Source organism: Kogia breviceps, chromosome 13 (genome assembly GCF_026419965.1).
Source record: "Kogia breviceps isolate mKogBre1 chromosome 13, mKogBre1 haplotype 1, whole genome shotgun sequence".
In the NCBI taxonomy this organism is placed as follows: domain Eukaryota; kingdom Metazoa; phylum Chordata; class Mammalia; order Artiodactyla; family Physeteridae; genus Kogia; species Kogia breviceps.
In genome coordinates, this window is record NC_081322.1 from 75,531,541 (window position 1) to 75,555,324 (window position 23,784).

General features: G+C 42.7%; 1 protein-coding gene across 2 annotated transcripts in view; it reads left to right on the forward strand.

The window, feature by feature from the left end:
* Positions 1-15,583, forward strand: part of UST (uronyl 2-sulfotransferase) — a 284,549-nt gene extending 268,966 nt beyond the window's left edge. The window contains exons 8-9 of one of the 2 annotated variants that reach the window (XM_067010993.1): positions 12,590-12,869; positions 14,467-15,583. In XM_067010993.1, coding sequence (XP_066867094.1) covers positions 12,590-12,869; positions 14,467-14,566 — 380 coding nt within the window. In that variant the 3' untranslated portion in view covers positions 14,567-15,583. Of the gene's footprint in view, positions 1-12,589 lie in introns of both variants that reach the window. The other variant, XM_059083482.2, reaches the window with a different exon arrangement.
* Positions 15,584-23,784: the final 8,201 nt, after the last annotated feature.

Below are 23,784 nucleotides of genomic sequence, written 5' to 3' on the forward strand. Positions count from 1 at the left end.
CCTTTGCCAAAATGTATTTATTAATTAAGGGACAGGGGCAGAAAAACATGACATAGTCAACACTATGGTTCCAAAGAGGCAACTGAACCACAAAGCTAAACACTGGAATTTATAGACTCCAGTGGGAGCTAAAAAATCCCAGATGTGAGGGTACACCCCGCATTCACGGGTCTCTTGAGAATTTTCTCTTAAGCGCACTCAGATACTGCCTTTGTCTCCACTTGGCTGTGCCTGCACCTCACAGGCACAGCCAAGCCTTCTTCGGGTCTGACTACACCCCCTTCCTTCTGTTGGTTTCTTTCATTCACTCGATGAGCATGTACAGAGGGTGCTGCGTTTCCCCAGGTGCTGAGCTGTGGAAGTACAAAGACAGAGGGGTATCATCCCTCTCCGGACACTCGCAGCAAAATAGGCTCCATTAGGAGAACAGCTAGATGAAACTGGTGGGCATGTGAAGGAAACAAATCCAGGGAAAATATTTTCACAGTCTCATGGTGCCTCAGAGGCCTCCTAAAAGTTTTCCATCTTTTGATTGAAACACACACACACACGCAGACACACACACACAAAGAGTTGCACACACAGCACCTCTACAGGATTCAATAATCGTAGTAGTTATGAAAGACCCAACTCCATGCGGAGTAGTTAGACAAGTCCATTGGGCTTGGTCCCTCTTCTAGGGATTTCTGACCGAGGAGAGGAAACACTGATAACATCAAACCAACCGGAGGGAAATGCCCCGTCTGCCCTGCCGGTGAGCAGTCCCGTGAGGAGGGATGCTCCTCTTACACCGTGAGCCCCCTTCAACCATAAGCCACATGAAGGGTTAAGAGCTTGGGCTCAGTAGTCAGACTGTCCCAGACCCAAACTGTGGCATCTTCACTTACGAGCTGTGTGACCTTGAGCATGTTATCAAATTCCAGTGTCACATCTGTAAAATGATGATCATAAGGGAGCCTGACTCACTGGGGGCTTTGGAAAGATTAAATGCGTGTTAGATAACTTGCAGTCCTTGCACTGAGAAAGTGCTCAGAAATGCCTGATGATGATGATAAAGTTACATTCACTGCTAGTAACGCCTATGCCTGGTGCAGAAAAGTCATTCAATAAATACTTTCAGAAAAAAAGGAAAGGGGGTGACAATGGACACACAAATGAGGCTGAACTGAAGCCTTAATTTTGACACAAAAGCACTTGCTTCCTAGTTTCATGAAACCCAGAATTTCAAAACCTTTTCATCAGAAGCATAAAACTCAAATTTCTACAGCAGCCAGGCAGGTAACAGAAAAGAATGAACTGGCATTTAGAGTCTGAGACAAAACAGAGAGCACTGGCCTCTCTGAGGGGACAGCCATACTCAGCTCCTGAAGAATATCGCCTCACTTTGAGAGAAGCCAGAAATCCAGATTCCCTGTGAAGTAGACCAAATCTTCCAACAACTAAGTCAGTTTCTTAAAAAAAATACCCCACAGGTCAAATAACACAGAGCTTGCCAGTCAGGTCTCAGGCTGCCTGCTTGCTGCCCCTGCCTTAATGGAAGCTGCTCTGTATTTGTGTTTTCCTTCTGAAATGTCCACCCGGGGCACAAGAGATGTGAGCCCCTTGGAGTCATCTCGGGGATCCTGCTTTTCAGAGGATGCACGTGGGGTTAGGCCTCCACTTCTTGATGATTTTGCCGTACCGTATATGCCCACCTAACGTGGGCTGCTTCATTTCCCAAAGAATGCTGATGATAAGTGTGAATTTTTAAAGCATGATTGTTTTCTGGCTGAAATAACAACAGTCTCCAACAACTCCTAACAACTTCCTCTGCTACTGCTATTACGGCAACCTGGAAAGAGGCTGATTCCATAGTTCACATAGCTTTGTTTTGTTTGGAGGGAAAGTCTGGCCTTTTATAAAAATGTGGAACACTTAGCACTGGAATGATTTTTCCATAGCACTGATTATTGTACAGCAAGACACTTACCCATATGTCTTCGAAATGTGAGTTTAAAAATTCTCCACTAACCATAAAAAGCAGACTGCCCTCTACTCTTTCCATATGAAGGTGATAATTTTCTACAGGCTCACGAAGGCTGCGCTGCTTATGGCCAAGTACTTAGGGGAAACCTCATCACAAATGAGAGACCTGGGCTCCAATTCCAGCTCTGTTGCTTACTCACTAGCTATGTGACCTTGGGTAAGTCATTTAATTTCCAAAAGCTTCTATTCCTCCATCTGCAAAATAGGGGCCAAGACACCTCAAAGGGTGATTGGGAATATTAAATAAAATAACATACGTGTGGTCATAATCCAAACCCATAATAGGTATTTGCCATCAGTGTTGGTTGAATCTGAATCTCTGCTTCTCCTGCCATGAAATTGCACTCCTATTTCTTTCTGACCATGACATAACCCTCTGGCAATATCATTAACCTTCCTATCAAATTTGGCAGCTCTGTGGAAAACAAAAAGGCAAAGAAGCTATAATTGTTTCATATAAACTTTTGGCTTTGTGTCCACAGTGGTATGAAAACTAGAGGGTGGAGGGTTGGATGACACTAGCCAGAGAGGAAGGAAGGGAGAAGGGAAGAGGCTGGACCAGAGCCCTGGGAGTGCTGACACTTAAGGGACAAGCAGGGAAAGGGCACCGGGCATAGAGCACCGAAGGGGACCAATCAGAAGGAGTCCAAGACCACCAGGGAAACGCTCTTGTAGACGCCACAGGAAGACGGTTCCAAAATGGCGTGTGTGGCCATCGGTGTTGTGAGGTCATGCTAAGAAGTCATAGAAGGCCTGAGAAATGTCCACTGAGTTATCAGCAAGGAAGCAAGAGCAATTTGACTGGACTGGAGTGTTGAGAGGACAGAAACCAGGTTTTGATTAGTCCAATCATGTGAGTGAGTACGTTGAAAATCTGGTGACAACAGATTTAGACAGCTCTTCTAGAAGTTTGGTTGTGATGGAGAGGAGAGAGAGAAGAGAGAAGATAGAGGAGGACATGAGACTTAAGGGTTTTCTTTAAGGAGACTTGATCACATTTGATTTGCAGGGGGTAAGGAGCCAGTTGAGAAGGAGAGGTTGACAATGAAGAAGAGAGAAGGTAGATAGAGCAAGAGTGAGGGAGAGAGAAGGCATAGACGGACGGAGCGAGGATTGGATATCAATGCAAAACTGGAGCTTAATAAAAAAAAATCATCTGTCATAAGTGTCCTCTGAACCAGCTGTCAGTACCCCTCATGTTTAGACAGGGGCTAAGGAGGGTAAGGAGGATTGAGGTAACCGAAATACTCTTGGCAATCTGTTGCTATCCAAAAAAGGATCTTGCAAGACTTTGTCTTGTAGCCACAAATGAAACATTTCCATTTACTCTTATCCTAAAAGTCTGTCCTATCTGTAGAGTTTTCTAGCAAGCACAGGACTCAGTCTCCTAGTGTTTGTTCTTACTAGTACTACCCAATAGCCAAAACACTTTCATCCGGATAGTGAGGTGATGTGTAATTAAAATTTGGTTGGAAAGGCCAGTTGGGATCTTATCAAATATAAATCTTATTAGAGATCTCCCATTACCTTATAAAATTTGGATAAAATATGTCAATGAATGGGTCTTTAAGTGGGATCCCCAGCACTGACTTGATGGAGGACACTATGAAGTTCAGACTCTGGTCATTGCAAGAAGGCTGACTTTTCCCAAACTTTGTAGATCCTGGGTCAGTTTCTGACGGGGCTTCTGAATAATGATTCCTACTAGAAACACATAATTATAAGTTCAGGCTAAATAAAACACCAGGAAGAGGTTTCCTGGAACTGAGGAACTCTCCAAATACTGATGATTATATTCATTTTCATCATTGACTCTGGATATTGGCCTTTTTATTAGACCCAGAGGTAACCTAGTCCAATTTCCTTTTTTAAAATCAACCTTTTTCTTCCTCCGGATTATAAACCCACTAGCCATCCCTACTAAAATGCCTGCTTATTTCCTGCAAGATCTACTACAATCTGGACTCCCTGGTCAAGGTGAGGAGTGGTGGGCTTTAGGCCCACCTGCTGACTACCGTTATGTTCCATTGCTTTTGGAGAAACATGAGTTTGGCTAATTGTTTATCAGTTTTATCTTCTCAAAGAACCAACTTTTAGTTTTATTGATCTTTGCTATTGTTTCCTTCATTTCTTTTTCATTTATTTCTGGTCTGTTCTTTATGATTTCTTTCCTTCTGCTAACTTTGGGCTTTTTTTGTTGTTGTTCTTCTTTCTCTAATTGCTTTAGGTGTAAGGTTAGTTGTTTATTTGAGATATTTCTTGTTTCTTGAGGTAGGATTGTATTGCTATAAACTTCCCTCTTAGAACTGCTTTTGCTGCATCCCATAGGTTTTGGGTCATCACATTTTCATTGTCATCTGTTTCTAGGTATTTTTTGGTTTCCTCTTTGATTTCTTCAGTAATCTCTTGATTCTTTAGTAGTGTATTGTTTAGCCTCCATGTGTTTGTATTTTTTACAGATTTTTTCCTGTAGTTGATATCTAGTCTCATGGTGTTGTGGTCAGAAAAGATGCTTGATATGACTTCAATTTTCTTAAATTTACCAAGGCTTTATTTGTGACCCAAGATATGATCTATCCTGGAGAACATTCCCTGAGCACTTGAGAAGATAGTGTATTCTGTTACTTATGGATGGAATGTCCTATAAATATCAATTAAGTCCATGTTGTTTAATGTATCATTTAAAGCTTGTGTTTCCTTATTTATTTTCCTTTTGGAGGATGTTTCCATTGGTGAAAGTGGGGTGTTTGTTAAAGTCCCCTACTATGATTGTTTTACTGTCAATTTCCCCTTTTATGACTGTTAGCTTTTGCCTTATACATTGCGGTGCTACTATGTTGGGTGCATAAATATTTACAATTGTTATATCTTCTTCTTGGATTGATCCCTTGATCATAATGTAGTGTCCTTCTTTGTCTCTTGTAATAATCTTTATTTTAAAGTCATTTTGTCTGATATGAGAATTGCTACTCCAGCTTTCTTCTGATTTCCATTTGCATGGAATATCTTTTTCCATCCCCTCACTTTCAGTCTGTATGTGTCCCTAAGTCTGAAGTGGGTCTTTTGTACACAGCATATATACGGGTCTTGATTTTGTATCCATTCAGCCAGTCTGTGTCTTTTGGTTGGAGCATTTAATCCATTTACATTTAAGGTAATTATTGATATGTATGTTCCTATTACCATTTTCTTTTTTTTTTCTTTTTTTTTTCCATTTTCTTAATTGTTTTGGATTTGTTATTTTAGGCCTTTTCCTTCTCTTGTGTTTCTTGCATAGAGAAGTTCCTTTAGGATTTGTTGTAAAGCTGGTTTGGTGGAGCTGAATTCTCTTAGCTTTTGCTTGTCTGTAAAGGTTTTAATTTCTCTGTCGAATTTGAATGAGATCCTTGCTGGGTGGAATAATCTTGGTTGTAGGTTTTTCCCTTTCATCACTTTAAATATGTCCTGCCACTCTCTTCTGCCTTGCAGAGTTTCTGCTGAAAGATCAGCTGTTAACCTTATGGGGATTCCCTTTTATGTTATTTGTTGTTTTTCTCTTGCTGCCTTTAATATTTTTTCTTTCTATTTAATTTTTGATAGTTTAATATGTGTCTTGGCATGTTTCTCCTTGAATTTATCCTGTATGGGACTCTCAACACTTTCTGGACTTGATTGACTCTTTCCTTTCCCATATTAGGGAACTTTTCAAATATAATCTCTTCAAATATTTTCTTAGTCCCTTTCTTTTTCTCTTCTTCTTCTCGGACCCCTATAATTCGAATGTTGCTGCATTTAATGTTGTCCCAGAGGTCTCTGAGACTGTCCTCAATTCTTTTCATACTTTATTCTTTATTCTGCTGTGCGGTAGTTATTTCCACTATTTTATCTTCCAGGTCACTTATCCGTTCTTCTGCCTCAGTTATTCTGCTATTGATTCCTTCAAGAGAATTTAAAATTTCATTTATTGTGTTGTTCATCATTGTTTGTTTACTCTTTAGTTCTTTTAGGTCCGTGTTAAACGTTTCTTTTTTTTTTTTTTTTTTTTGCGGTATGCGGGCCTCTCACTGTTGTGGCCTCTCCCGTTGCGGAGCACAGGCTCCGGACGCACAGGCTCAGCGGCCATGGCTCACGGGCTTAGTTGCTCTGCGGCATGTGGGATCTTCCCGGACCAGGGCACGAACCCGTGTCTCCTGCATCGGCAGGCGGATTCTCAACCACTGCGCCACCAGGGAAGCCCTAAACGTTTCTTATATTTTCTCCATTCTATTTCCAAGATTTTGGATCATCTGTACTATCATTACTGTGAATTCTTTTTTAGGTAGACTGCCTATTTCCTCTTCATTTGTTTGGTCTGGTGGGTTTTTACTTTGCTCCTTGATCTGCTGCAAATTTCTCTGTCTTCTCATTTTGCTTAACTTACTGTGTTTGAGGTCTCCTTTTCACAGGCTGCATGTTCGTAGTTCTCGGTGTTTTTGGTATCTGCCCCCAGTGGGTAATGTTGGTTTAGTGAGTTGTGTAGGCTTCCTGGTGGAGGGGACTGGTGCCTGTGTTCTGGTAGATGAGGCTGGATCTTGTCTTTCTGGGTGGCAGGACCACATCCGGTGGTGTGTTTTGCGGTGTCTGTGAACTTATTATGATTTTAGGCAACCTCTCTGCTAATGGGTGAGGTTGTGTTCCTGTCTTGCTAGTTGTTTGGCATTGGGTGTCCAGCACTGGAGCTTGCTGTTCACTGCATGGAGCTGGGTCTTAGTGTTGAGATGGAGATCTCTGGGAGAGCTCTTGCCAATTGATATTACGTTGGGCCGGGGAGTCTCTGGTAATCCAATGTCCTGAACTCGGCTCTCCCACCTCAGAGGCTCAGGCCTGACACCCAGCTAGAGCATCAAGACCCTGTCAGCCACGTGGCTCAGGAGAAAAGGGAGAAAAAAAAGAAAGAACTAAAAATAAATAAATAAAAGTTATTAAAATTTAAAATAAAAAAATATTATTAAAATAAAAAAAATTTTTAAGTATTAAAAAAAGATAGCAACCAATCCAATTAACAAATCCAATGATAACAAGTGCTAAAAACTAAACTAAGTGCTAAAACTAAACATAAAAATCAGAAACTAGTCAGTCACATACAGCAAACCCCAAGTCTACAGTTGCTCCCAAAGTCCACCGCCTCAATTTTGGGATGATTCATTGTCTATTCAGGCATTCCACAGATGCAGGGTACATCAAGTTGATTATGGAGATTTAATCCGCTGCTCCTGAGGCTACTGGGAGAGATTTCCCTTTCTCTTCTTTGTTCGCACAGCTCCTGGGGTTCAGCTTTGGATTTGGCCCCTCCTCTGCGTGTAGGTCGCCTGAGGGCGTCTGTTCTTCGCTCAGACAGGACGGGGTTAAATGAGCCTCTGATTCGGGGGCTTTGGCTCACTCAGGCCGGGGGCAGGGAGGGGTACGGATGCTGGGCGATCCTGCGGCAGCAGAGGCCAGCGTGACGTTGCACCAGCATGAGGCACGCGGCGCGTTCTCCCGCGGAAGCTGTCCCTGGATCCCGGGACCCCAGCAGTGGCGGGCTGCACAGGCTCCCAGGAGGGGAGGTGTGGAGAGTGACCTGTGCTCGCACACAGGCTTCTTGGTGGCTGCAGCAGCAGCCTTAGCGTCTCATGCCCTCTCTGGTGTCCACGCTGATAGCCACGGCTTGCACCCGTCTCTGGAGCTCCTTTAAGCAGCACTCTGAATCCCCTCTCCTCGCGCACCAGTAAACGGAGGCAAGAAAAAGTCTCTTGCCTCTTCGACAACTCCAGACTTCTCCCGGGCTCCCTCCGGGCCAGCCGTGGCACACTAGCCCCCTTCAGGCTGCGTTCCCACCACCAACCCCAGTCCTCTCCCTGGGATCCGACCGAAGCCCGAGCCTCAGCTCCCAGCCCCCGCCCTCCCCGGCGGGTGAGCAGACGAGCCTCTCGGGCTGGTGAGTGCCGGTCGGCACCACTCCTCTGTGCGGGAATCTCTCCGCTGTGCCCTCCTCACCCCTGTGGCTGCGCTCTCCTCCGTGGCTCCAAAGCTTCACCACCCCCCGCCCCCCATCTCCGCCTGGGAAGGGGCTTCTACTGTGTGGAAACTTTTCCTCCTTCACAGCTCCCTCCCACTGGTGCAGGTCCCGTCCCTATACTTTGTCTCTGTTTTTCTTTTTTCTTTTGCCCTACCCAGGTACATGGGGAGTTTCTTGCCTTTGGGGAAGTCTGAGGTCTTCTGCCAGCATTCAGTAGGTGCTCTGTAGGAGTTGTTCCACATGTAGATGTATTTCTGATGTATTTGTGGGGAGGAAGGTGATCTCCACGGCTTACTCCTCTGCCATTTTGAAGGTCCTCCTGTTTTTAGTGTTTAGTATTAAAGATTTTGTCTTTTCATGATGCACCCAGAGTCCTTGTATTGCACAATGTGAAGGAGTGATTCATATTGTCATTGATGCTGGAATGCTGAAGCTCTGAATGCACTCATACACAGGCATAAATCCTCAAGAAGAGATGAAAGCAGATGAGAGGTGTCAACAGAATATGGGGATGCTCACAGGCCAGCACTGATGTTGCAGAATGGACAACGTTCCTCCTAGTGTGATACTGTGATCCAGGCTCCTTCCATTTGGGGTCTTTCCATTTTTCACCACATGGCTACTGCGTCTGTTCTAGGGGCTTTCTCTAGTCCATCCAGCTCACCTTTCACTTATTTGATCAGAATCAGCACAGTGGATCCCAGGTGACGGTTTTTCACGTGTGCTTTTTGAAACTCTTGTCTCCTAGGGTGCCGCGTGCAAAGGCCTTGCACTCAGCGCTTCAGATCAGAGTTCCTCGTGTGAAATGGCTATGCAGAGAACTCAGCTTGTCTGGGATAAGCGCCCCACACAGCACTGCTATCCACTGTCTCTCTCTTTTTTTTTTAAGATCCTTTTCCCATAGTGGTCATTACAGAGTACTGAGTAGAGTTCCCTGTGCTATACAGCAGGTCTTATTAGTTATCTATTTTATATATAGTAGTGTGTATATGTCAATCCCAATATCCAAATTAATCCCTCCCCCCTTAAATAGATCAACATTTTGTATCTAATTCATTTTGAAGACTAGTCTAAGAAGTTATCTTGCTCTAGATTAAAAATTTACTGGGTACTCTCTTGGGATGGCTTTGTAGTTAGTGATTGCACTTGCTGTACATTGTTTTTAGGAAAACAGTGTTTCAACCTTAAAGAACTTTGAGGCCCTGCAATAGAGCAGACCCCAACTTACTTCTTTACAAAGACCAGGCTCCCCTATGCTTACTCTCTTGGATCTTCCACCATAAGAGGGTAGGGTGGCCTTCTATTTAAGTTCCAGGCACTGTTAAGCCCCTCCCTTTTCATAAAGTGTAAATCTAAGTCCTCCTCTCTTTGCCATTGCAATGCTTATGACTATATCAGGCTAGCACATAAAATAACTAATTCCAACATTTATCAATTACACTGGGGCTAATATTAGAACAAACAAAGTATATGAAAGATTGTTGAAGGAAATGCAGTGTTTTGGTTTCTCAAAATCAGGGGTTTCTACAGATCCATAAATGCCTAAGATCTTCATATATGGGTTTACATTTACCCTCCCTGTCTTCCTGAACATGAGCTTTAGTCAGGTTTTCAGGAGAGTTAGAAACCGCTGCTCTAGATTTTCTGTAATGTGTTCCCCAATCAAGCCAGAGTTGAGAACCTGACACGTGCCACTTTCCTCTGGCCCCCATGAAACCCATCGCTGAACTTACTCAAAGGATGTTATCAAAGTATGGCTAATTCCATTACAGTTTTTTCTTATGAAAATTCATAGAATATATTTCTTTATGGCATTACAACAAGAAATAGATGTGAATGGATTGTTTTACACGAAGAGTAATATAACTGTTTGTTAGCTGCTAGAAAGTTTAGGGCCAAACTCTTGACCCACCTCCCACATAAGCAGTTAGGACTTCACAACATATATTTTGTGTTCCTCGATATTGGGGTCTGAGAGACGGATGACTAAATAACACCCATTTCCTCCTGCCTGGGTTCTAAACTATGGGAGAAATCAATACTGGAGACAGAGAGATGGAGGTCCAAGTGTCAGCTTTATTACTAAGTAAAGCTGGGTGGGAGAACTCAGCTGAGGTGTGAGGAGAAATGGACCAGTAACATTCCATCCTGACTTCCACAGACTTGCCCATCGAGTCACAGATTGTGGCTGAAAGCCCTCGCCCTCCTCTGCAGGAGGATGTGGAGTCTCTGCAGACAGGCACACTCTCCCCAGAGGAGAGAGCATCTCAATCCTTTATCCCAAAGGCACAGTCAGAAAAACCATCTGGCCCTGGAACCTGGCTTACGTCCCCGAATGAGGGGCTGGGGCAAGAGGCAGGAGCAGGATGCTCTGGAGACCCTCCCATATGGGGAGGGGCAGCTGTTACTCCCAACACTGACCTTTCTCCTTTTTTCTTTCCTACCTTCATTCTCCCTTTGCCCAAGCTCCTTAACTGTTTAGCTAATTGCATCATATATATTTTTGTAAAATTCTTTACATTCTTTTTGGAATAGGTTGGGTCAAATAATTTAACTAAAGAATTTATTTTAAAATCATAGGAATCCTAATATTTTTCTGGCACGAGATAGCAAGACTCCACACATTTAGAGTGCTTCAAGAGGAAGGCACCAGAGGAGTCTGGAAATGAGCGAATTTTTTTCTGGGGCCTCTGTGTGCCTTGTCTATCTTTAATACCAGCTTTTTAAGCTCTGTCTTTTAAAAACCCAAAGAGATCTATACTTCAAGCCTATTAACATGTGTCGCCTCAGAGTAGCTATAGTAAATATCTTTAGTGAAGACAGATATTACAAAATGTTCTATCACAAACCCACTTTGTACAGGTAACAAAAAAAAAAAATAGATAAGTTGGTCTTCATTAAAATGAAAGATTTTTGTGCATCAAAGAAAACTATCAACAGATAAAAAGACAACCTACAGAATGGGAGAAAATATTTGCAAATCCTATTCCTGATATATATGTAGAATATCCAGAATATATTTTTTAAAATACCAACTCAACAACAAAAAATTAAACAATCCAATTCAAAACAGGCAAAGGACTTGAATAGACATTTATCAAAAAAGGATATACAAATGACCAACAAACACATGAAAAAGATGCTCTGCACCATTAACCATCAGTGAAATGAAAATCAAGACCACAATGAGATACCAGTTCACACTTACTGGGATAGCTACAATTTTTTGAAAATGGAAAATAACAATTGTAGAAGAGGATTTGGAGAAATTGGGACCTTCAGACATTGCTGCTAGGAATGTATAGTGGTTCAGCCACAGAGGAAAATAGTTTGGTGGTTCCTCAAACAGTTAAACACAGAATTAACCGTATGAACCAGCAACTCCACTTCTAGGTAGAATCCCAGAAAAAATTGAAAACAGGGACTCAAATGAAGACTTTTACAGAAATGTTCATAGCAGCACTCTTCACAGTAGCCAAAAGGTAGAGAAACCCAAATGTCCATCAATGGATATATGGATAAACAAATTATGGTACTTTCATATAATGGAATATTATTCATCCATAAAAGCTAATGAAGTACTGATACATGTTACAAAATACATGGACCTGGAAAACATTATGTAAGTGGAAAAAAGCCAGACACAAAAGGGCAAGTATTGTGTGATGCCACTTACATGAGGTACCTAGAATAGACAGATTCATAGGCAGAAAGTAGATCAGAGATTACCTGGGGAAGGGTGGGAAGAGGAGAGGTATAAGGGAGCTATTGTTTAATGGGTACAGAGGTCCTGTTTGGAGTGATGAAAGAATTTTGAAAATAGCGGTGCTAGTTGCACAGCATTATGAATGTAATTAATTCCACCAAAACGTACACTTCAAAATGTTTAAAATTTTGTCATATAAATATATATATAACATATAAATAGCATTTTATGTTATTAAGTGTTAATATAAAATTAAACAAATTTTAGTTATATATTTTACCACAATAAAAAATAACCATTCAAAATTGACAACAGTTAAAATTGTATTTAGGAAATCTAACAGTCCTTCCTTTACTTTTCTCAGCAGACACCTTGCTGAAATAGTGAAACGCAATGGCGTTTGTATCAAATTAAACTTCAAATAATAGGTGTCGATATTTTAAAATAAAAAAACCAAGATGATTAGAAAATGGTGAGACAGCTTTTTTCTGTGCTTCCTTCTGAAAGTAACAGGAAATAAAAATGAAAAGCAGGTAGATTTTGCTGCTCAAAAGAATGTATAACTTATAGTTACCATTGAACTGTGGTCAAATCTCATCATTCACATCCCACGAAAGGGATGTTAGCTAGTTTAAGTTTAGTCAACTGGTGTTGATATTAACACATGGAATATGGTGACATCTTTCCCAATGTCGTTGGGAAGCCATTTACCTCTTCTATTCCTTGAATGTTTAGTTTCTTTCCTTAGGAGCTGCCAGTATTATGCAGGTAACACAGGACCTCACCATCCTCCCCTTTAAGCTGCAGACAGCGGCTCACGTGCAACCCTGCTTCTTTTGCAGAGCATAGGAAACTTGGAAACATGACTGTGACCGTGAAGAAGACCGTCCCCTCTCCTGAGGCTGTGCAGATTCTCTACCAGAGAATGAGATACGAGTACGAGTTCTACCACTACGTCAAGGAGCAGTTCCACCTGCTGAAGCGCAAGTTTGGACTGAAGTCCCGGGTCAGCCACCCCGTGCTGAGACCCCAGTTCTTCATTCCGACCCCACTGGAAACAGAGGAGCCTATTGATGACGAGGAACAGGACGATGAGAAGTGGCTCGAAGATATTTATAAGAGGTGATGCCAGCTCTGTGTTGCCTCCAATGGCTTAATCTCCCTTTCCAGAAAGTTTTTTGTTTGGGGAAGAAAAATCCTTAAGGGACAGAATTAATGCTCGGCAGCATTAAAAAGAACAAAACGTTCCCACAGGTTGGGGTCATTGGGAGATGCCCGGTTTTGCGGGTTTTATTTGTTTGATTTTATTCTGTGTTTTTCTGGCTCCTTGGGTCCTTCCGAGGTACACTACATGGCTCGTCATAAGGCGAGCATCTCGTCACAAGGCATCTCGTCATAAAATAGCTTTTCTTCCCCTAGCATAAACGAGAGAAAGCGGAGAAATAGAGCCTATAGCCCAATAACTTATCATTTGTAAGATGACCTATAAAAATATTACCTCAGTGGTAGGAAACATCCAGACTTGTATATTTCAGTAGAAACACAAAACCAGTTCAGAGACCAGGGAATCTACTCTAGAAGGGTCTAAGAGGAGAAGGTCAGATGGATAAGGACATCAGAAGGAAGGATGTCCCTGGGTAAGTGGTTTCTGCCCACATGGGTAGAATTCTGCCTCTGGTCCATCTCAGGGGACACTTTCACCAAGAGCAGCACGCTTATTATCTCTGAAAGAGCAAGTAGGCTTATGCCACACCCTTCACCCGTCCAGAGCCTTGAGTACCTCTCAAGGTCAAAGCGCATGGCAAACTGCACCGGTACATTTCATTTCCAAGCACCATTCTGACAGATTTCAAAGTAGTAGAGCCAGGAAGAGAGTTTGTTGGCTGGGTCAAGAAGCACAGGCAAGACAGATCAACTCTGGAGGACATGTGGCCTAGGAAAATGGCATGGCTGTGTCTTTCGCACCCTATACGAAACATGTCTCTTACCAGCATTGCTTTAACTGGAAACCCAGGAACCAATTTCGCTCTGACATTTGACTCCTGTGGCATAAGTTCTAAGCCTGACCACAGACAATGCATGATCTATCAGGCACACCCCTGGCCAGCTGTGTCCCAAAGTAGCTGGTATCTTTTACCGAGTCCCTTAAGAGGTACTTGTTTTTGGTGTTTTGGGGGGCTCAGAAAGGGATACTGAGTTCTGTGCAGGCAGCAGTCAAAATACAGTTCCACTTATGGAAGCAACTCCCTGCTGAGAACCCTTACTCGGACATCGGGAAGAGAAGCAGGAGCTTCTGGGTAAGAGACTGCTTGACTAGATTTATGAGTAGTTGTCTGTCCCCGAAGTGATCTGACTAGAAGTCGGGTCGTTCCATTCCTCCAAAATATCTCCTCCCCGTCCCATTCCCGTCACCTGCCCATCTCCGTGATGCCTTGGTTCAGTCGTTAGAAATCTATTTCTTTGGATTTGAGATGTTTTCATCTTTGACCACCCCCCACCCCGAAAATACATATACTCTTGGGTGGATAATATACAGCCAGCTGAGAAGCAGGGGTGTAGGTGCTGGTGACAGGCAAGGTACTCGGGACAAATTTTGTCTTCGTCATGTTTTTTCCCCTAGAGCCAGCCCTTCAAGAGCACTAGCAAAGTGTGAGTTGGGAATACTTAATAGTAAATAAGACTCTGACTTTACACAAGCTACACATTTTCTGCTTTTCAGAAACCAACAAGTCTCTCTAGAATTTTTTCTTCGTTCACTAAAATTGGACGGTAGCCAAGATATAAAGCAAGTCATTTGGAACCTGTCAAGTGTGCACTAAAGCTACTTTATTATGAGATGTATTGAGAAGGCTCCACCCCGCAGGAGTCCAGTGAAGGCTGGGACCACAGAGGCACAGAGTCCAGCATTTGGCCACTTGTGGGCCTCCTTTCTGCCTCAGAGAACTGGGGCAGGGAAGTGATGAAGGGAAATGTTCTTAGAAGAGGAAATATCCTTTGTCCTGTTTAGAGAGACCAGGGCCCTACCATCAGGCTTACTTTAAAAATCAACCCGGAGAAGAGCTATCATACTCAACAGAAGAGCAAGAGCTGCTGCCTGGTACCTTGTGAGTCCATTCCTTTGAAATCGCATATAAAGAATGATCGTTAGTTTACACACTGTGCAATCTCATTCTCTGAAAATAAGGTCTGCTAAGTGTTCTTTGCTGTTGTCAGCACATCAGGACAATTCATCATTTAAAAAAATGCATCCTCTTCGTGCAAGTTCACATGGGCACTTCTACCTGTGTGTTCAAAGGCATTTATTGTCAGCAGTGATCATTATAACATCACAGCGAACGAGGCTGGCTGATTTACTTACAGGGCCTTAATGTAATTTTGCCCCAACAAACAGCCTCTAGGCCCTAAAAGTCAAGGCACTTCATCAGTTTATCTGGCACACACGACAATGTTTCTTTGGCCCTGAGCCCAACACAGTTTGTACTTCATGAAATATATTGTACATTTTACATAGTTTAATTTAAAAAATACATTTTAAGCTGGTTGATCTTTGACTGCCTTATTTATTATAAGCTTTCAGCACATTCCAAGGTTTTAGTTACTCAGGAAGGAGTTAATTAAAATGATTTTATTTTGGTCTGATGGATGTTTTTTAAAAGGAAAATTATTATTATGAACCTTCAGCCTACTTTCCTTGAGTGCCGTAAAAGTGCTTGTAAATCGTTTTTTGTTTTTTTTTTTAAGAAGAAAAAATGGTGTTTGACATTGATGGAAATTCAAAAATATATATGGAACTGAAACATTAGCTTAGCTAAAATAAAAGCAATCTGTGTTTGAGATGAAGTGTTCCTTAACTTATTCATTACCCGTGTAAATAAATGAATATAAAGAAGTTGAAATTTTTTCCATTCTGTCGATAGCTGGAAATAAAGGTGCCTGCAGATCCTCACGGCCCCCTCGGCCTTCTTAGTAGGCCAAGCTTCCTTAAGATGCGATTTGGGGAAAGATGTATTTTTAACAATCTAGAAACTCTTATTTATAATTAGATGACACTAAACCCCTGCTGGCTTCGTTGCTATGTGCACTGGTTGGTTGGGTGTCAGGGTGCTTCATCGGAATCCCCAGCCACGATAGCGGGGTATGTATGCTGCCCGCCTGCAGTCACGTGGGAAAATAAGGCTGTGCCATCCCACGTTGCTCAGCAAGCACTCTGATCTCCTCCTCAGGTATGTAGAGCCTCCAAAGGTGGGTGACTCTAACCTCCCAAGTGAGCAGGCTCTAATCCAGAAATGCTCTTCCTGAGAAGTTTCATTGCTGCATCAAATGGAGCTCACAGAGAGAGGGGGGACCCCCATGCTTTCTAAATACTGGACACTCCAGTCCAACTCCATGTGACAATTTTGTAAAAGAGAAGAACCAGAATCTTGGTACTAGATGAAAGAAAAATCCATTTCGGTAAAAATAACATGCTTAACTTCAAGTAAGAATCGGAGAGTCTTAAACAGCAAAGTGATAAGTGGTTACCTTTCTTTATCAGTTAATTTGTCTGTAACCCAGTCACAAGACATTTGGCTCTGAGTGAACTTTAAAGGCAAAAGTACTAAACAAAACCAGGACTCTGCCCCCTCTGGAGCTGCTTGTGTGTTCTGAAGTTCGTTATAAATGTGCTGTTCCCTGCGGGCTTATCCAATGAGCTATTTGGCCTCAAATGAATTTTATAGGTAACGGCAGTATTTCTTTTTTTTTTTTTTTTTTTTTAAGCGGTACGCGGGCCTCTCACTGTTGTGGCCTCTCCCGTTGCGGAGCACAGGCTCCGGACGCGCAGGCTCAGCGGCCATGGCTCACGGGCCCAGCCGCTCCGCAACATGGGGGATCTTCCCAGACCGGGGCACGAACCCGTGTCCCCTGCATTGGCAGGCGGACTCTCAACCACTGCGCCACCAGGGAAGCCCGGCAGTATTTCTTAAAAGGCAAAATGATGATCCACAGCCATTCAGGAAGACAGTTCTGTGGGTCAACATTGTGAAACTCCCTTCAAATAAAAATAAAGAGGACTTATTTTACTAAAATAATTTACTTCCACCTGCTGACCAAGAAATCGATTTTTGAAAGTATTTTGAATACCCTGCCAAAGAGAAGTCTATTTTAGGCTGCCAGTATTGAGTCTGTTAAGAAAAACACATGGAACTTCTTTCACAGCTCAGAAAAGTCACTGTGGTGTAACCCCGTGTATTCCTTTGCTAGAGCTGTCATAACAGAGTTCCACAGACAGAGTGGCTCAAACAACAGAAATTTAGTTTCTCGCAATTCCGGAGGCCGGAAGTCTGAGCTCAAGGTGTCAGCAGGGTTGGTTTCTTCTGAGGCCTCTCTCCTTGGCTTGCACACGGCCGTCTTCTCCCTGTGTCTTCACGTGGTCTTCACTCCATGTGTGTTCATGTCTGTATCCAAATTTCCTCTTTTTATAAGGATCCCAGTCATCCGGCATTAAGGCCCACTCTGAAGACCTCATTTTAATCTGATCACCTCTGTAAAAACCCTACCTCCAAATATAATCACCTTCTGAGGTACTGTGGGTTAGGGCATCAATATATGAATTTCATGGGGACACGAATCAGCCTGCAACACCCAGATGACAGCAGAAAAGTCAGAGCAGATGAAGTACACTCCAACTAGGAGAGAAGCAAACCTGAAATCACAGACCGCTAGGGCTGCAATGGGGCTCAGCAGTCATCTGGTCCTTTCCCTCATTTTACAGATGAGGAAACCAAGGTCCAGATGGGAGATGCAAATACATCACGGGCTTTTTCCATTCAGAGTTTAATTAACTTTTGAGTATCTACCAAATTAAAACCATAAGATAGTGACGGAGCCAGAGTCCATCTACTGACCTAGAATCCGGAATGGAAACGATAAGGCTCATTTAGCCACTCCCAGTACCACCTGCCACCTGAAGGGAGCATAGCGATCTGCCCTCTGCAACTCTTCTAGGAGCTGGGGGTGCAGGACCCTCTTCCGCAGAGGGAGGCCCTATTGGTTTTCAAGCTCGTCCTCAGAAACTTGGTGTCAGATATTCTAGATTTTTCTCTCTACTCAGAGGTTCTTGTTTTTGGATAAACAGACATGGACCACGTTTGCCGATCTCAAATTATAGAGTTTCATTTTTCTTAGAGGCAAAATGAAAAGTCACGTCCTACTTCCTGTAAGGTGTTTTAGATGGGCCCATCTCAAAAAATAAAGTCAAATGCAGCTCATAAAAACTAGTTGAAGGTGAGTGTAGACATGCCCTTGGAAAACCAGAACTAGAGGATAACCAGGCCCTGATCACTCGCAGGCCTCCTTTCTCACCGACTGTTCCACTCACTTGAGAATTCCTTTCTGCCTAGAGAAGGCTTGGCTCACAGCTCGGGCACTGCTGATTCCCAGGGAACACCCAGGCCCACTGATGTTCATGGGTCACAGAATTGTGAACTGACCACTTGTGCATTTTGGATTTCAACTTGTAAACATCATGGGGATTCCCTTTTTTAAGAAAAGAAAGAAAGGAAAAAAGAAAGAAAGGGAAAAAAAAGGAAAGGAAGAAAAATCACCACACAAAGGAAAAATGTGAGCTAAGTTTTTCCTTTTGGAATCTTGGCGTGTGGGTGTAGCTATCTTCAATCTGGCTTTTGCCAGACACTGTATGCTTTGAGCAGGCATGGAGCAATCTGCCTTACGCTGCACTGCCAGAACATTCAGGCTTGACCTGTAACACGTCTCATCCCAGTCCTGAGCAGGGACAGCCGGGAGGACAGGCTGCGCCAGACACAGCACACTGACTGCTTGGTGCAGCTCAGAGAAGAGGCGAAAAGCAGGAAGCAGAGCGTTGACTGACTGGGGCAAGCAGCGGAGTCCCCAAGTCCAAGTCTCAGATGGTCTATTTCACTGGGCATTTGAGTAAATCACTTGACCTCCCCACGCCTGAAGTCAAGCCAGCTGGAAAGCGTTAGGAAGAACATAGGACGTCCCTTGACAATGAAGAGCTGCTTCTGGGATGAACCTTGTCCCACCCTCTACCCCCATATGCTAAGAGACTAAGAACCACAGTCCTTCTGGGGCTGCGTCCCCAGCAAAAGAGAATAGAATTACACCGAAGTCCAGATCCATTGATGCCCCCAATCCCTCACGTCTTCCAGCGCTGTTGCCCAGTGTACCAATGAGTCGAAAAGCAGCACTTCCGAAATGTGTATGGAGCTGATAGGAAGAGGCTCCTTCTACTGGATGTGAGTCAGTGTTATTCTCCAAGACAAACCACTCTGTGGATTTCCAATTTTCTCAACACTCCCTTTGGGAGTTTATCTAGCTGTGAGTTATAGGATTCCTCTTTAATTCACAGCTTCTACTAAATACAGGCTTCCTCTAAGTCCTTTAAAGTACCCTGTGTCTGTGATCCTATTCATAAGAAGGAGCTTAGACCATCCTTGCAAATTAGCACAGGTTGTGTACAAGGAAAAGTTTCAATACAAGTTGGAAGCCTGGGCTTCCCTGGTGGCGCAGTGGTTGAGAGTCCGCCTGCCGATGCAGGGGACGCGGGTTCGTGCCCCGGTCCGGGAGGATCCCTCCACAACGGGAGAGGCCACAGCAGTGAGAGGCCCGCGTATCGCAAAAAAAAAAAAAGTGGAAAACCTGAGAGGACGGGGTGCTGTGCTTTTTAGATTCTTCTTTCTCATTCTCAGAAGTGGCATCAGGGCTGTGATGTGGGAGAAATCTGGTAATGATTTTGTGGGCTGCTGATGTGTTCAGCGTGGCCGATCCTTCTGAGGGCCTTCCTTCCACTATAGGACAGCCATGGTTTGAGACTTTCATACGTTGGTTACTAATGTTTCACATGCAAAGGAGAGTTATGACACTAACCACAAACTTCCTTACAGCCACCCTATTTGCTGCTCATATCAAATGTACTGCTTTCTTTCCTCCTTTGGCACACACTCTCCTATTTGTTCTCCATCTCTGATTGAAAGTTAATGAAATTCTAATCCAGTGCATGTTCCCAAAGGATAATTCACGAACCAGGTGTGTGAGATAGGTGTGGAAAAAAACATTGTGTTAATCTGGGAAATGCCGAAATTCAAAGACTAGTGTCGTATGGTACAGTGGTATTTTAAGAGCATGCTAAGGGCCTGGAGGAATATTGCAGTTTTAAAAAAAATCAGTTTATTTTGTCAAACCCTACATTTCTCAAAACTAAGACCCATTAATAGCCTGTGGAACTAGTGTTCTGGAGATTATGCTTTGAGAAACATTGTTTTAGTGTAAGTCATTTCCTCCTCATTGGAAGAGTTTCTTTCCCTCGGCTATGGTTCATTTTTTGGTCTTCCAATGGTCCATGTATCCTGCTTGAGGAAAATATATTTACCAATGAGTAACATTTTGACAAATAGACGATGAAGGCAGATAACATGTTTAGTAAAATAATTAACAAGGAATCATATTCTAACTTGGCTTATTCGCCCTAATTTCAATTCCCTCCCTCATGAGAAAGTCTTTTTAAAATAAAACTTTTTATGCTTGATTTGGGTACCTCAAATCAATTCGGTCCTTCCATGACGATGGTGCTCACATCAAATTGGGTAACGGACATCTGCACCCTATCTTTCCTTGGTCTGTGGTTGGTTATACAGTAGGAAGGAAACAGTGGCAAAAGAGAGATCTCAAGCTGTTCAGATAAGGTTGGTGTTTGGAGATAAGAGCTCTCAGCTCTTGAACTGGAGCTCAGTTTTTGCACGCTGGGGCACCTGTGTTGTTCAGCACGCTAGGGGGAGCCGTATCCATAACAATTTACTCCAGAAATTCCAAGGTCTTTCCAAACTTAATTTTTCTCCCATACCTGCTTATTTTCCTTCAATGCTTTAGGGTAGTATGGGCGAGAGGCAAGTCATGGTTAAGGTATTTAAAACACAGCATACACACTGTCAATTGAGCAATAGGTTATTATTTCTCCCAGGCTGTGTAACCTATTTTAGTTTTGTTGCTCTTGTTCTAAAATCACTATAGTATTTTTAAAATCAGTCTTTATCAGACAATCTTTCCTGAGTGTGTTGTATAATTACAACATGATTGAAACTCTGACTTGATGAGTCACAAGAGGTGACTCATGTGATGACTCGATGATCGTCATAACCCTCAAGCAATCCCGCCATTGCAGCTAAAAAGGTAGAAAGTAGTAGAAAGTAGTACAGTGAAACAAACACGGATGTCAGAAGTCAAGAATGCCATATTGCCCTGTCATCAAGGCAGCCGAAACTAGAAAATTCAGATAATTCTCAATTCAAATTCTTTTAATATACAAAAACTCACTGTCACAAAGAGGGGCTCAATGTGGAGGAGGTGAACGATCAGTGAAGACCTGAATAAAAAGGTTTCATGTGGGATTTGTGCTACAACCCCAGGGACAGTGGAATTTGCAGAAAATAGGGCAGATCTAAAGCACAAAGATCACTGTACCTTGATAGCAGATCTGCAAGAATGGTCTTGTACCCTGTGTGTATAATAGGAAATAAAGGTCCCATGAAGTTAAATAATGAGCTCCTGGTAGCACAGTAAGTAGCAGGGCCAGGATGCACGTCCAAAAAGGCAAGATACGACTGAGGCTGACTGCCAAGGACTTTGGAAGGAATTTGTATTTAACTCTAAGGGCAACGAGAAGCTCCCTTGGGCATTTCAGAAAAGGAAAGTAACACGAGGAAACCATTTTTCTATTTCTAAATTAATTAACAGGTGAGCTGATTATTCTCCCTTTGTCCTCCTCCCCTTCCATTCACTACCCTTCTTCACAGACTCCATCTCCTGAGATGCTGATCCCTGTGAATTGTGTCACCTGGCCTCACTGTCTGCTGCCTCTGGTGGATTTGACCAATGGGTGGCGTGCAGGAAATGGGGAACTTCTGAATGGAATTCTGCCTCTGGCTATATAATGGGGGAAGAAATGCAAGGCAAAACTCTGGTTTAGTCATCCCATGTGTGCATGGGGGATGCGCTCATCAGTGTTGGCCATGAGATTGGAGAAGAAGGACAGAAGCCAGAACTTTAAGTTGGTTCCATGACTAATTTCAATCAGTGGAAAACAGTGCCTTGCACAGAAGTGCTCAGTAAATATTTGCTGAGTTGAATACACCACAAGGAGCTAAGGGAAAATAGAGCATTAACTCATATTTCCAGCTTGGGTAGAGATGTAAGTCATAGAAATGAGATGATGGGTTGAAAGAGCTGACTTAGTGGGTAGAGGAGTCCAGCTGGAGATGTGCGGCTGTGTTGAGATCAATGTGTTTGCTCACCCCTTCCTCTATTTCATTGTCCTCAGTGGCAGGGTTCCCAGTGGACATTACATGGATCCCCCCCAGCCCTCTGTGTGGCCACAAGCACCTAGGACTGGGTCCCAAATTCCCTCTAGTCAGCACCAGAGTGCTATACAAATCTAACCATTTCTAGGTGTGCCATGATGTGGAAAAAAAGGTTGGGAAGCCCACTTCTAATTTACTCTACCCAAAATACACACAATTCTTTTGTTTTGATTTTTTTTTCTTAACACAAGTCTTTTCTTTACAGGTCCTGCAATTCCTTTTATTTTATGCTAATCATTATTTGACTTCCATATAAGCATATACAGATACCAGAGCACTGATTCACCATCAATAAGGGGACCTGTTTAATTTTTCTAGCAAAGATGATGGATTAGAAACCTGTCCATCTTAGACTGCTACAGACCAATTTGGAGAACATGGCAAAACTAATTGATATAAAAGCAAATCTTTGATTTCAGCCTCATGAGCATCAGCCTCGAACAAACTGGCCAACCATATATCCCAAGAAAAATAGGAATCACACATTTATTCCCATTCTCATGCTGAAAATAATTAACCTGTGCATCTAGAGTGTCCCTGTCACTGAAATGATTAAAAGGTAAAATGTTTCCATAATTATAAATGGTATTTAGTATTGATCAGCTAAATCATGATCAATATCCAGTCTTGATTTTCATCCCCAAAGAGGGTTTTATATATATTACTTGGCATTCGAATATATACATGCTAAAATTAAAATAGTTTGAAATTAATATTTTAGAATTCATAAATTAAAAATGCAAAGGGTAGCTTATTTGACTGGATAGTTTAGGAGTCAGAGGTAAACATTTATTTCAGTTGCACATACTGTGGTGCACATTTGCATAGCTCCGAATCATGTTTAAAAACACTTTCATATATGTTATATCAGCCCTATGTGTAGACAGCTATATGATAGGAGTATGTATAGGAAACTGAAACTCAAAGAGGCAAACTGATTTACTTGAGGTCACAGAGTAGCTGAACTGATTCTAGAAACTTCTAATTCCTTGTCTGTTGCTTTCTTGTCTAAATTATGCCTCCACAGCCAACATACAGGAAATAATATTCTTTTTTCTTCATTCATTAGATATGCTTACTACATCATAACTTCAGGGTTCCCCTGGGAGTCCATAGGCGTGCAACATTTAAACTCTTATCCTAAGAGTTTGATTTAACATAATAGAAACAGCTGCTCCTCTTTTGGGGCATTTTTTGAAGCTCTTAATCCAGATACAAGCCTTTCACGGGGAGATTCTATTGAAATAAGACCTATATTTTACCTGGTTCGATCTTTTTACTACATACTACCTATTAGTGTAAATTTTAGTTTCATGGAAATAAAGAGAAAAACTGCAATGTGATTGGATTAAGGCATAAACTCAGTTGAGTGGAAATCTAAAAATGTCCCCTTTTCCCATTCCTTGTATATTAGTGTCCAAGTCTTGGGGGCAGGTTGTAAGAATAAGGAAGCGGGAGGCAGGGGCAAAGAAAAGATGTCAGGAATCAGGTTTCCCAGCCTCTCCACACTTACCTCCTTCCCAAAAGACTTCCCTTCATTTCATCCCTGGATTTCCAGGCACTTAATCCCTGTGACGGTCAGGTGAGATACGTGTTCTAGTTGTAACTTGCACTGGGGCTGTCGTACGCAAATCCAGGCATCTAGCTATCTTCCTGACTCTGGC